The following is a 12,931-nucleotide window of genomic DNA, read 5'->3' as shown; positions in this document are numbered from 1 at the left end:
GCGCTGCCTGCCAAGTCGTGCTTTGCCGTGCTAACCTGCCCCTGTGGCCCCCCTGCACCTAAATCACTTACTGGCATTCCTGCACCGCCCGTTTACCCTCCAGCTTCGACATCTCCTGACTGTTTCCCACTAGCTCCTCCTTGTGGATGCTTTGTTTCTTACAGCGTGTGTGTGAGTGAGAATCCCAAGTATGTCGTTGTGTGTGAATAGAGGGTTAGATAGCCTAATAGTAGTGTCATTTCCCATGCAAGATGATTGATTTTTGCCATGAAAGAATGATGTTTTATTTACTGTACACTTCATGTACTGTTCTTTGACTGGCTTACTGTAAATGAACAGTTGTTTATACCCCAGTTTGCTATAGGTTACACTGGACTAGGGTTAAAGCAGGACAGAAATGGGAAGTTTATGTTTCTTTATAGGAAAAGGGCCTAAGGTTGTAATGGGACAGGGAAGGCAAGGGTGGAGCAAGTTAATTAGAAAACAGGCTTCCTAGCAGCAGGTAGTGAGTTGGGTGGGTGGGGTTCTGTGGTGCTCAATGGGGCAGCCTAGGGCCAGGAAGTGCTGAACTGTTTTTCTTGCAGGGATGACAGCAGTCAGGAGGGGGAGGAAGGGGAGGAGTTTGAGTGTTACCCCCCGGGGATGAAGGTGCAGGTGAGGTATGGGCGAGGCCGCAATCTGAAGACGTACGAGGCCACTGTGAAAGAGGCAGACGTGGAGGGGGGAGAGGTGCTCTACCTGGTGCACTACTGTGGCTGGAACATCAGGTAAGACAGGACCTGGGGAGAAATCACCTAACGTCTATATTCACCCTAAAAAAATATATAGTATATATATTTAAAAAGAGACATCTCTTAACTTTCAAGGGATCACCGCTACATGGGTATCCCCTCAGCAGTAACAGATACATCCCTTCCTCACAATTCTGCTTTCATCTGAACCAGTCCCATGGTCAGTACTCTGATTATGGAGAGCACTGGGCCATCTAGTGGCAGAAACAGAATTGAGTATAGGGTTGATGTGGATCATTCCTCAGCTTCCCTCACTCAGTTTTGAATGAATCCCCTGTCTGTCTGTCCCCCAGCTGTCTGTCTCTCAACTAAATCCACAGACAGGCTGAATTTGAATTGATTTTACTCTGGAAATAGTCCACCAGTGGTTTTGGTTTTAGATCCTATGAGATGATATTTAAATGTGAGCTACCCCTTTGGATCTCTGAAAGGCCAACCAAAGTGCTGCTACACTCACCTCTACCTCTCAACCCTCTCCCCCCTCCCCAGTGGGTCAGGGTTAATGCAGTGTTAAGTAGAGTGTTAGGGTACCATGACACAGAGGTTAACTAGTGCAATCAGCATTCCATTGTCTCAATGTTGTTGTGTGGTCCTCTAGCACTCTATAAAAGACAGTGGGATGTTCTCTGCATTGTGTCTGTCGTGTGCGATGTCGTGAAACTTTTTCATTTTTCTCATACGACCCAAGTAGCACCCTTGGTACTGTTGGAACTTTGTTGAATATGATTTCTGTGGTGGTCGGTGTTAACATTGTTTCTTTCTTCATCGTAAAGGTTTGTCTTTTTCCACATTACACTATGGGATTTCTTCCTTTGCTGTTGGGGCGTATTGTGTCACAGCAACATGTTGGGGTCATGCAGTAGAGGTGTCTGTGTGGTGGGTGGTGTGAGAGGATATTTCTTCGCTCCTCTCGAAGATCTGAATGATGAAATTGTCTCTTGTCTTTGTACTTGATTTTTAGATATGATGAATGGATCAAAGCAGACAAGATTGTGCGCCCTGCCAATAAGAATGTACCAAAAATAAAGCACCGCAAAAAGATAAAGGTACGAGTCTGGAGAGGGGAAACTTGTAAACTTAAACCTGGGTTGATGTCATGACGTAAATCACTGACTTTGTTAAATCCTGAACAGAACAAAGCTGAGAGGGAGCGAGACAGGTTGGAGAGGCTCAATGACAGAGAAGGCCTCGGCCCTTCGCCCAACGCTAGCCGCCTCCCACGCTCCAAATGTGGCCTGAGTCAGGATGTCTTTTCCAAGATGGACGAGGGTGAGGACAAAGGGACTCAGCAGTCTCCAGTCAAGTCTATAGAAATTACTTCTATCCTCAATGGCCTGCAAGGTAGCAACACTCATTAGGCTGTAATCCTCATGCACACTTACAGCAGCTTAGGCCTGTGTCACTCTGAAGTGGTTTATTTATGATTGTTGAAATCCTGCTGAAACTAACAGACGTTCTCTCTCATTTGCCTCAGCCTCTGAGATGTCCACTGACGAAAGTGAGCATGAGGATGAGGAGGGAGAGCATAATGAGGAGGATCGCCCAGGTTGCAGAGGCAGCCCCAGAAAGGCCCCACCGGAGCCCCCGCAAACATCAGAGTGCTGGGAGAGCGGGACCCCTCCTCAAGCATCCAAACCTTCTCCAGTCTCAGGAAAGAACCAGGATTTAGTCAGTGCAGAGAGTGGCGATGTTGGGAAGCGCAGAAACCAACCGGAGTTAGAGGGAGAGGGGAGCAACAGGAAGAGGAAATCTGACGGTGCAGCAGAGAGGACCCCAAAAGGCCAATCCAAAGCAAAGACCCGGAGCACCAGGAGTGCTGACTGGTTGCCAGTAGGCTCTCCCAGGAAGCTGGAGGAAAGAGCGGCTGGTCCCGGGGAGGAGAAGGGAGCGTCGTCCAGCAGCAGTTCAGATGATGAGGGTGCGCCGATGGCTGAATCGCAGGTTGAGGAAAGTGAGCGGAGCCGGCAAAAGACCAAAGGTTCCCCTTCCAAGAAGTACAACGGGATGAGGGAGAAGACCAAAGGTGGCAGACAAGCTGGGTTCTGGGAGATTCCTGAAAAGAGGGCCAAAATGTCTGGAAATGCAGAGGAAAGGCCAGCTGTACGCTCTAAAGGCCAAAAGGATGTGTGGTCCAGCATCCAGGCCCAGTGGCCTAAGAAGACTCTCAAAGAGTTGTTCTCTGACTCGGACACAGAGGCCGCCAATTCTCCTCCTCCACCTGTGCCCCCGTGTCTGGAGGAGCCGAGCGTCGAGCGGGATGCTGGACCCGAGGACGAAGCCTCAGAGGAGCAGATGGAAAATGACAAACTACAGGAGTCTCCGAGCAGCGGCAGTAACTCTGTACTCAACACACCACCGACAACGCCCGAGTCGCCCTCAGGAGGAGGCAGCGCTGTTAAAGATTCTGGTCCAGCGCAGCCTTCCTCCCCGCCACCGTCCATACCCCCCGCTTTGCCTTCAGAGCCGGTTTCTGACGCTCTTCCCCCAGGACCTATACAGGAGGAAGTGGCAGGTGGGCGAAGTGAGACCGACAGCAGCACGGTGGAAGTGGAGAGTCTGGGTGGGGAGCTGCAAGACCTCCCTCAGGATGAGAGGGCGGGTTCCCCCTCCAAGGTGTTTGACGTCAGCCTCTCCTGCAACAGCAGCAGTAGCTGCAGCCTCGAACTGAGCAGCAGCAGCCAACAAGAGAGTGAACAGAAGGCCAAAGGTACAAGTATCTACCCAAGTCTTATGAATCTTTATTTTTTTCTCATTGACAGAATTCATTAATTTTCTTCTAGATGGAATACTAAAGAAATACACTCGGACAACTCATTTCACAGTCCGTCTGTTCCCTCACCGTCTTCTTGCATTTTCTTTGTAGTGTCTGCGAGTCAAAAGCGGCAAAAAGAATCACAGACTGGTGGAGCCTCAAAGAAACACAAGCCAAGCCGTAAGAGCCTCGGTGTGCCTCCCAAAAAGAATAGGAAAACAGGTAATGAGAGCCAGCAGTACTTTTATAGAATTTCTATTTCATGTTTACTTGTTTCCTGACATTAAATTACAGATTTCTGGCAGGAAAGGGAATGAGATTTTGCTTGATCATTGTCCATTTCTTTTCACCTCAGCCGTCTTCTCTCCTCCAGCCAACAGCAGTGACAGTGAAGACCAGTCTGTTGTTGAGGGCACTGCCAAATCAACCGCCTCGAAGAATAACGCACCAGACGTGAAGGCTGCCGCTTCGCCCAAGTGTCACGGACGATCCCCCCCTTCGAGCCATAAATACCACAAGCAGGGTGACGCCGACCACACCCAGCACCGAGACCACCACGGAAGATCCCCTCGTGTGTACAAGTGGAGCTTCCAGATGTGTAAGTGTCACACATTGACTTGATTTTGTTTTTGTAAAGTAATTTGTCAAGACTGAGAGTATTAAATTGTCAACATCAATGTATCTATAGTAATTTAACGTTTTTTAATTAGTAATTTGGGTGAACTGATTATTTAATTAAGCAACTATTTCTCATTGTATTTATTAGTTTTTATAAATGTTTATTTCTTTGCCCTATTAACCCCTAAAATTCATTATTAGCTGACCTGGAAAAGATGAGCAGTCTGGAGAGGATTTCGTTTCTTCAGGAGAAGCTGCAGGACATCAGGAACCACTACCTCACCCTCAAGTCTGAGGTGGCCTCTATCGACAGACGACGAAAACGCATGAAGAAGAAGGAACGGGAAAGTGAGTCAACCATTTGTGATGTCAACATTGCTCAAAACCAGGATTGGGTTACACCAGCTTTTCTTAAATGCATTCTTAAGTTTGTGTGTAAAGATCTGAATGCAACATGAATGCCTCTAAACTGACCATAACCAAATCTCCTTTGTGTTTCTGCAGGCACGGTGGCTGCTTCATCTTCATCGTCCTCCTCCTCCTCCCCGTCCTCCAGCTCATTGACTGCAGCAGTCATGCTGACTCTGGCTGACCCGCCGGTGTCATCCTCATCCTCCTCTTCTCAGAACTCTGGGGTATCAGTGGAGTGCAGGTGACAGGACGAATAAGCAAAAAGCCACCGCACTAAGCACTTAACCAGCACCCCGGGGTCACCGCCCCCATTCCCTTCCAACAGGACAGACAAGTCAACCCACATACTGTAACTACTGGGGCACAAAAACCAGACCAGAGACAAAAAAACAAACAAGAAACAAGCACTATTTTCTATTGACAACTGTTTCCTTGCGAGCTAATGGCACTTAAGTGCACTTTTATGAAGATTGTGTAAGGGGATAAAATTTGTCAACAAAACGATATAAAAAAAAATTGTCTTTTGCGCTCTTCTTAATTGAACATTTATAAGAATTGTTTTTGCAAGCAATAATTGTTTCCGTTTGATAAAGTTGTAGTGGTAAGGGATGATTTCCAGTGAAGACCCCTCTGGGCTCTGTCCTTAGAGCCCAACACAGTACACAGCCTGTGCTTGCCATGTTATTGTGGGGAATTCAGTGGAACACTGCCACATTGGCATTTAGAGCGTATGAAATGTAACTTTGCCACGTTTCTCTGTCCACCCTTACTAAAAAAGGCCTTCATGTGGTTAAATCTCAAGTGGTTGACAATGCTTTTCTTACGTACAGGCATGCGGTCGTGTATAGGTTTGCATTGAGTCATGTAGGATAGAGTTTCAGACCATCATAGGTCCACTGACAGCCTCAGTGGGAGAAAATGGAATGATACTGTAGTGCCTTTTTGTTCTTTTCCATGGGGCACTTTGAGAAAGGACAGCACCTTTTTTTTTCCAGAGTCTCTTCTCAAATCAGAGGGTCAGCTGGAATAATGTGTCCCTTACAAAAGAATGAACTGAAGAATGCTGTATAAGTGAGCAGGCAGTGAAGAGCGGAGTCTGTCAGATAATGATGGTTTTTATCAGCGTATGGTACTATTTAAAAAGTAAAATTGTAAAAGCAGAGCCATACACTGTATAAAAGAAGTAGACGTAGCCACCGTGACGTCACTCGTTGGGTTGTGAACGACTGTTTTGAAGCCTCGAATTTGACTTTTTGGCCATCCTCATCTTGTTTTTTTGGAGCCAGAAGTGACCATATTTGGACAAGTGGGTGGAATTTAGCGGACTAACGCTAGCACTAGCTAAATAGCTATAATCCACGTTAACTGTGATATAAATTAGGATGCTAATTTTGGCTAGTGGGAAAAAAAAATTATTTACCGAAAAAAATGAACAGTTGACTCTTTAGAGTTTCTTTTAGTCAGTTAACAAGACTTTTAGGAGACCAAAACGTCACAAACTTCACCTTCATGAACTGAAAACAAAAACAAACTGAGAGGGTCAAAGTTTTAAGACAAAAACACTAGACTAGTCAATCACAAGGTGGACATGTCTACTTGACTGTAAATGGGGCCATAATTAATAATAAATCAAGTGAGAAGTAGGGCCATTTTCTCATAGACTTCAAGAATACAGGTTTAAGGCTCTTCCGCAGTGGCTTAACCTTTTAGACCCGGTGGCTACGTCCACGTCTTTTATACAGTCTATGAACAGAACTATACTGTAAACTACTACTGAATGCTCATCCATCTTGGGTGCAACTATTTAGTTTGGCAGTATAAAATGTGCAATGATGGAGGTGGTGTATCCAGTGGTCACATTACTCCAGATCATCCACCTTTTAAAAGCCCATCTGCTTTATTTGATTATGTTTCCATCACCCATATAATCCCTCCCGGTCCAATCATCTTCACTGAAGATTTGCAACTGGATCAAGTTTCAGTGAAGGCTAGGAGGTATTTGCAGCATGTACTTAGTACTGCGGAACACATGAAGCTGAATCCCACATTTTGCTGTAATTCTAACAAACATGAAGTTATGTAATGAAGTATATTTTTTTTGCTTCATTAAATAAAGCAACATATACTCTTTTGGCATCTTACTAATTTTACTCATTGACATGCCAGCTTCTTCTCATACTCATCTCTACCAAAACATATTTGTTCTGTTTCCTGTACTATGACCAGATCAAAGGTAAAGATATTGTAAATTTGCATTTATATCATAAAGTGACGTATGTGTATACATTTCTGAAGACATCTCCTGTGTTTCCTTTGTATAAACCCCCTACTGTATGATAACCTGAAGTTACATTTTGTTTGGCACATGTAATTGTATGCTTTTGTTATACATTTGTATATTGAGACGTGTTTTGAGTCAAGCTATTTAATATCTTGCACTGTTAATAACATGTACCTTTCTGTACAGACAGTTTTACGGTTTTAACTGTAGTTTTGAGTGTAAATATTGAGGGTTACAGCATGTTTGTTCTCCCCTTTGTCCTTGTTCTCTTGTAGGAACATATTTTTTTGAGTTCATTTATGTTGTTTTCTGCTTATTTTCATCAGTTTCAATACTTTGCTGTTTTATTTTATGTTTTGCTTTAGTTTGTATTGTTTTGTTTTTCTATAGCTTGTGCTTCTAAGGGAAGAATGGTGGTTTTATCATGCGGCTGAACTATTTTCCAACCTGTACATGGCCCGAAGCTACAGCTGTATGAACCTGTATATGGAAAATAGTCTGGATAATAGATTAAGAGAAAGTAATAGAGCTTATTGAAAAATGCTCAATAGTATTTATTAGGCTCATCTGATGATGGTCATTGTGTAATTTATTGTAAAAATGTAAGCAAAGCAGAAGCCTCTGTTTGAAATAAATGCCATAGTTTGTGAAGTATTCAGTGTCTCTTGCTGTGGAAAGTACAATTTTACTCAAGTACCGTACTTAAATTTAATTTTCAGATACTTCTACTTCACCTGAATATTTCTCGTGGTCTAACATTTTACTTTTCACTTCAGTAAAAAAATAACTGACATGACTGACAAGTTTATAAAATATGATGCTACTACCCAACACGATACAAAGTGGACTTCATAACTAAAAGTGGTCAACAATGGTAATTTCCATTGTTGACGAACTATAATATTAAAATGCAGCTTACACATTTTATACACTATAACTAGTTTTGCTGTTTAAAGTGCATTTTGCTGCTAATACTTTTTGTCTTATTGTGTGTTTTTCGAGTAAAGCACAGTTTGGTATTTTAATGTGTGTTTTTTTCTCTTAAACTCAATTGAACTATTGATGCGTCACGATTTACGCACTTCCGTAGCAACATGCTAGCTGCTGGCCAGCTAGCTAGTGTGTGTTGCGTGGCTTGGAATAGTTTTCAGATATGATGAGCGGTCGGACGAGCGCGGTAGTGGCCGGGTTGTGTGGAGCCCTTTTCGTCGCATACTGTATTTATTTTGACAGAAAGCGACGGAGTGACCCTCGCTTCAAGGAAAAGCTACGTGAACGTAAGTGCTTGAGCTGGAGAGAGCAGAGAAAGTTAGCTTAACATGCAACTCATAGCAAGTTAGCTTCCGTGTGGCAAACAAGCCGCAAGGACACTTTATCAAAAAAGTATTCATAATAGCGCTATGTTCTCATCTCCCCACCTTCCCCCAAATTACTCACAGCGTAGAAGGTATTACATTTACTCTTAAACTTAATGTTTCTCAGTCACGTCGCATTATAGATAACGGATGCGGTAGCTAGCTAATCTTGGAACCACGTGTTTGTTAATTTGGAACGTTACAACAGCAAATTAAACACCCAGCACAGTCTAAAGCCACTTTTGTCTCGCAGGTAGAAGAAAGCAAAATCTTTCTAGTGACAAGTCTGGACTGGCAAGGGTAGGAGACGTGGGAAAACCCCAATTTCATATTTTTGTGTCGTACTGAGGCCTAAATGTGCATTTCTGACATTCAATTTTTTACTTTGAAGCTACCTGACTTGAAGGACGCGGAAGCTGTTCAGAAATTCTTTTTGGAGGAAATCCAGCTGGGAGAGGAGCTCCTGTCACAAGGTGAGCCTCGTGTCTGTTCACTGTTAATTCATACATAAAACATGTGAGCGTATGTGCATGATGGACACGCACGAGACAGATCAAAGAAAGCTTGAAGAGGATTGTAATTAACTGTAGCAAATGATAGAGACACTGGTAAATCATTCAAGGGCACAGCCTGTGCTGCACTTTTGTCTTTATATGCTTTAGCCCTTATACGAAAAGTACTTTTATAATTTCTTTGTACAAAGTTTTCAATAAGCAAGTCAATTGTTGCCATCTTTTACCAACTTGTGCCTTATTTTTTTAAATTCTTGACCCGCTTTCTTATTGCTTACTTTCTAATCTTTTTTTTTTTTTTTAAACCCAACTCCAGGTGACTTTGAGAAAGGTGTGGACCACCTAACTAATGCGATTGCAGTTTGTGGTCAACCTCAGCAGCTGCTTCAGGTGCTCCAGCAGACACTGCCGCCTCCAGTCTTCCAAATGTTGCTCACCAAACTGCCCACCATCAGCCAGGTTAGGATTTCCTGCATCCCCCATTAAGAATTCAGTGTGACTTTTTTTTTTTTTTTTTGCAGAGCATCCTTAATAAACCCCCCGGTTGCCGTTTGTGGTCTCTGGGACAAGAAAGGGTGCAAGATCAATCTTAGAATTATCCAAAGCTAAGAGCCATGTGTCAGTAGTTCTTGGCTATTTCACCTCTAAGACAGAAAAGCTAACATTCCAAATAACTGGTTGGTAATTGGCAATGTAATGTGAACATTTTACACAAGGTGAGTTGTTCTGTAATAGGTGCTATGGACTTTTTAGCATAACCTCCTTAAAACAAACATGGTATTTTCTGTTTTCCAGCGAATCATCAACTCTCACCCTCTATCAGAAGATGACGTCGAATGAATTTGTGTGAGATGAAAATCTGCTAGGTGAGGATTTCCTGCATCCCCCATTAAAATGTCAGTGTGTGTTTGTTTTTTTTTGTGTGTGTGTAGCTGTTGCCGAGCATCCTTAATAAACCCCCCAGTTGTTATTTGTGGTCTCTGGGACAAGAAAGGGTGCAAGATCAATCTTAGAATTATCCAAAGCTAAGAGCAGTGTGTCCGTAGCTCTTGGCTATTTCACCTCTAAGACAGAAATGTTAACATTAAAAACAACTGGTTGTTAATATCCCTTGTAATGTAAGAATATTTACACAATTTTGCTGTTCTAAATTTGCGCTATACACTTTTTTTTAGCATAACCTCTAAAAGATGTATTTTCTGTTTTTCAGCGATCAGCTCTGTCTTTAACAGAAGATGACGCAGAATGAAGGTGTGTGTGACTGTGGATGAGATGGAAATCTGCTATTCCTCAGATTGTCTATTTCAGACACTGATATTTGTGCACTGTAGAGTAGCTGTGAGTCTATTACAGCTCTGGAGACAATGATCCCCGTCTAGCATGGCACTTAAAGGACGTCCTCGGGGGATACGGTTCTTAAAAGAGATGTCAAACACATTCCATCTTTCTAATCTTGTTCCTACCAGGTCTCATGTTTTCTAGCAATCTGTATATTCTATTAATTTCCCTCTAAGTTAATTGATTATATTCTATGTTTTGGGGGCCTTTGCTGTGGTATACACTAAATAAGAAACAAAAGGTATGTAAACTGTTAGTTACATATTGCTGCACAGTTGATGTACACGTGAAGTGTTTGTAAATGTCTACACTGAACTCAACACTTGTTTGTGGAATATTGTTTTTGCAATGTCAGTTAAATGTTATTTTTATATTCCAGTCTTTCATATCTGGACATATTTTTGTCTGTAAAATCCTACAATAAAATATGAAAAAAAACACTTAGTTTGAGTTTCCATTCTCCAGTAGATGGCAGTAGCAATGCACAGGAAAAATGCATTTACAGTAGTGAAATGTGGAGCGTGGGCAGTTTTTATCTTTTTGGGAAGCTGAGTCATTTTGCTAAATAGGGTTACTTGCAGAAATGAAGGATAAAAAGTCCTGATATAAAAATAAAAAGTCAAGGGACTATATTACTCAGTCCATACAGCTAGGTATGTTAAATATAAATACACAAACACTTGACCTTAAATATGTTGATGAATCCTCAACGTTGGTTATGAAACAGTCACTTCCAGAACAGTTGCGTTAGTAATTCTTTGCCAACCAGCATTTTGCAACAAGCTTGTGTGAGAACATTGAGCCAGTGTCTTTATCCTGAATGGCTGGACTGTGTGTGCAGGAGAGTGAAAGTGGAGCAGCTTGTAGGGGAAGGGACTAGGTCTGGTTGAAAGTGTGTCTCTTGGAAGACAAATAGAGCTGTAATTATTTTTATCCCTGTCTGCAGCTGTTTTTCTTTGTGCTCTGACCAGAGCAGCCCAGGCCTGGAGGTTGCCAGGAAACTGGAGCGGGGGGGAAAATAGTTTTTCTACATTAGGAATGAAAAATGAAAATTGAATGGCAGCCCAGAAATGTCGAGTGAAGAGTGGACGGTGTTCCATTTTCCATGAACATGTGCTCACTCTGCAGTCTTCAGCACTCATGCTATTTCGCCGTTTGATGGAAAAGGTGAAGTCTGTAGAGTCGTCTGGCGCTGAGTGCATGTGCAGAAGAAATTACTTGGTAATATGTCCTCTGGGGAGGCAAAGGAGAGAAAAGAAACTGTTGGAAGTCAGGCTGTGATCAGGTTAAGACCCCTGATCAGCTGCAGGCTGTGCACTGTGCAGACTGCCCAGAGCTGAGGGGTCACTGGAGGATACCAGCCCTGCTCTGAAAGCAAGCCGTCATTAAGGAAACTAAGTGAATCAGACCTTGACATAAAGCCATGACACTGTTTTTATTGTCATATGACACAGCAAATCTTTCGTTTTTTATGTATAACAAAGTCTGCTTTGGGTCCTCAATCCTGAGTAGAAAATAAAATGTAATCCATGTTGCTGTAATTTTTTTAATTGCATCCCTGCTCTATTTGAATATGTGAACGGATTATGAGTCAGCTCATCATATCTGATGAAGCAGACAGGGGAAGAAGAAGGGGGGGGGGAAAAGAAAGTCCCTCTTGCTGTGCAGTAGGGGGAAGTGTTGCTCCAGGCAGTGTGTGCAGATGGTGTTTCACTGAAGGACAACTGAATGGAGAGAGCTGAGAGCATAACAGTTCCTGTTGACAGCAATAACAATCGCTGTGCCTGCAGCACTGAGAACATGTGCTTGGGAGTGGTGTTTTTTTTTTGTTTTTTTTTATAGACAGGTTCTAATCTTTTTTTTCTTTCTTTTTTCTGACGTGCTCACAATGATGGATGCAGCCGGTTCCTTCATCACAGACACAGGAAATAACCTGTTATTAAAGGTAAAATCCCAGGATAAGGCGTGGAGCAGACCAAACCAAAGCCCTCTGACTGCCATTGTCATTTCTTGCGTTGGATGTTGATCGTATGTCCGATGTTGTATTTGGAATGTCATAATCACTTGAGCTCCACAGCTCATTACTGAAAATCCTGTCAACAAATGAGCCACAGCAGTAATTACCTCTGCTGTATCACTCCAGTTTTTTGACTTTGAATGTCAGAGCTTGATTAGCTACTGCTCTGTGTACTGAGTGCAGTAGAAACACAGATCGGGTATCTGGCCGGAGGAGATGTGTTTGGAAGTTCAAGGAAGCCAGAAATAACTCTGTTGTATGTGGTTGCTATGGTAGCTTCACGTAGCTCTGCAAAGCAGCACATTATACTGCATTGGTCTGCATTGGGGTGTGTTTACCCCCTCCCCCCACATGGAGGTAAAGTATTTGCTGCCTGCTGATCACTGACTTGTCATGTTTAGGTGTCCACAGAGGCCTGGATGTCCTCCTGCATCCGTGTTTTGGAACATGTTTTCCCAGCAGCCTGATGATGCTCAAGAGTCTGTGCCCTGTTGCTGATGTCATGGCGGCGGTGCCAGAGTCTGCAGCCTACTGTACGTTGCCATGGAGAGGCCAGGGCTGAGAAATATGAGACACGTTCAGGCTGTGCTAGCAGCTATAATAAAGACTGCTGCTCTCTTCTGCACTGCCGGTTGTGTGCACGGCAGCAACCCGGTATATTAATTACCCAGCGCCTCCTCGCTGTCATTCAGCAGCGGGGGGAAGGAGGAAGAAAAATTTCCAAGGCACGTCCTTAAAATAAAGCAACACTATACGTGCTTAGAGTATTAACTTCCACACAGATGACCCATTTTTCCATCTCAAAAGGTCTGAGGATGGGTGGAAAAAAAGAAAGGGGGGGGGGGGGGGGGGGGGG

General features: G+C 43.3%; 2 protein-coding genes and 2 non-coding genes across 12 annotated transcripts in view; all 4 read left to right on the top strand.

Moving 5' to 3' along the window:
* The window catches only part of arid4b (AT-rich interaction domain 4B), a 42,092-nt gene extending 34,585 nt beyond the window's left edge, over positions 1-7,507 (top strand). For 3 of the 9 annotated variants that reach the window (XM_032540688.1, XM_032540689.1, XM_032540690.1), the window contains exons 17-24: positions 585-767; positions 1,753-1,837; positions 1,925-2,132; positions 2,266-3,504; positions 3,655-3,765; positions 3,899-4,141; positions 4,363-4,509; positions 4,666-7,507. In XM_032540688.1, the coding sequence (XP_032396579.1) occupies positions 585-767; positions 1,753-1,837; positions 1,925-2,132; positions 2,266-3,504; positions 3,655-3,765; positions 3,899-4,141; positions 4,363-4,509; positions 4,666-4,817 (2,368 nt within the window). In that variant the 3' untranslated portion in view covers positions 4,818-7,507. The remainder of the gene's footprint in view (positions 1-584; positions 768-1,752; positions 1,838-1,924; positions 2,133-2,265; positions 3,505-3,654; positions 3,766-3,898; positions 4,142-4,362; positions 4,510-4,665) is intronic. The other 6 variants (XM_032540694.1, XM_032540693.1, XM_032540691.1 and 3 more) reach the window with 6 other exon arrangements.
* Positions 7,508-7,902: 395 nt separating this feature from the next.
* tomm20a (translocase of outer mitochondrial membrane 20) lies at positions 7,903-10,502 on the top strand. Its single transcript, XM_032541722.1, has 6 exons — positions 7,903-8,130; positions 8,462-8,508; positions 8,600-8,681; positions 9,037-9,179; positions 9,516-9,586; positions 9,931-10,502. Exons 1-5 carry the CDS (start codon positions 8,007-8,009, stop codon positions 9,558-9,560), a joined length of 441 nt encoding a protein of 146 aa, XP_032397613.1. The 5' UTR covers positions 7,903-8,006; the 3' UTR covers positions 9,561-9,586; positions 9,931-10,502.
* LOC116705778 (small nucleolar RNA SNORA14) lies at positions 9,241-9,375 on the top strand. Its single transcript, XR_004336035.1, has one exon. It is a non-coding gene; the product is annotated as a small nucleolar RNA SNORA14 (small nucleolar RNA).
* LOC116705785 (small nucleolar RNA SNORA14) lies at positions 9,661-9,795 on the top strand. The gene has a single exon (XR_004336040.1). It is a non-coding gene; the product is annotated as a small nucleolar RNA SNORA14 (small nucleolar RNA).
* Positions 10,503-12,931: the final 2,429 nt, after the last annotated feature.

This window comes from Etheostoma spectabile, chromosome 17 (genome assembly GCF_008692095.1).
Source record: "Etheostoma spectabile isolate EspeVRDwgs_2016 chromosome 17, UIUC_Espe_1.0, whole genome shotgun sequence".
Taxonomy (NCBI): Eukaryota; Metazoa; Chordata; class Actinopteri; order Perciformes; family Percidae; genus Etheostoma; species Etheostoma spectabile.
The sequence above is the reverse complement of the archived record's forward strand: the minus strand, read 5'-3'. Positions and strand labels throughout refer to the sequence as shown.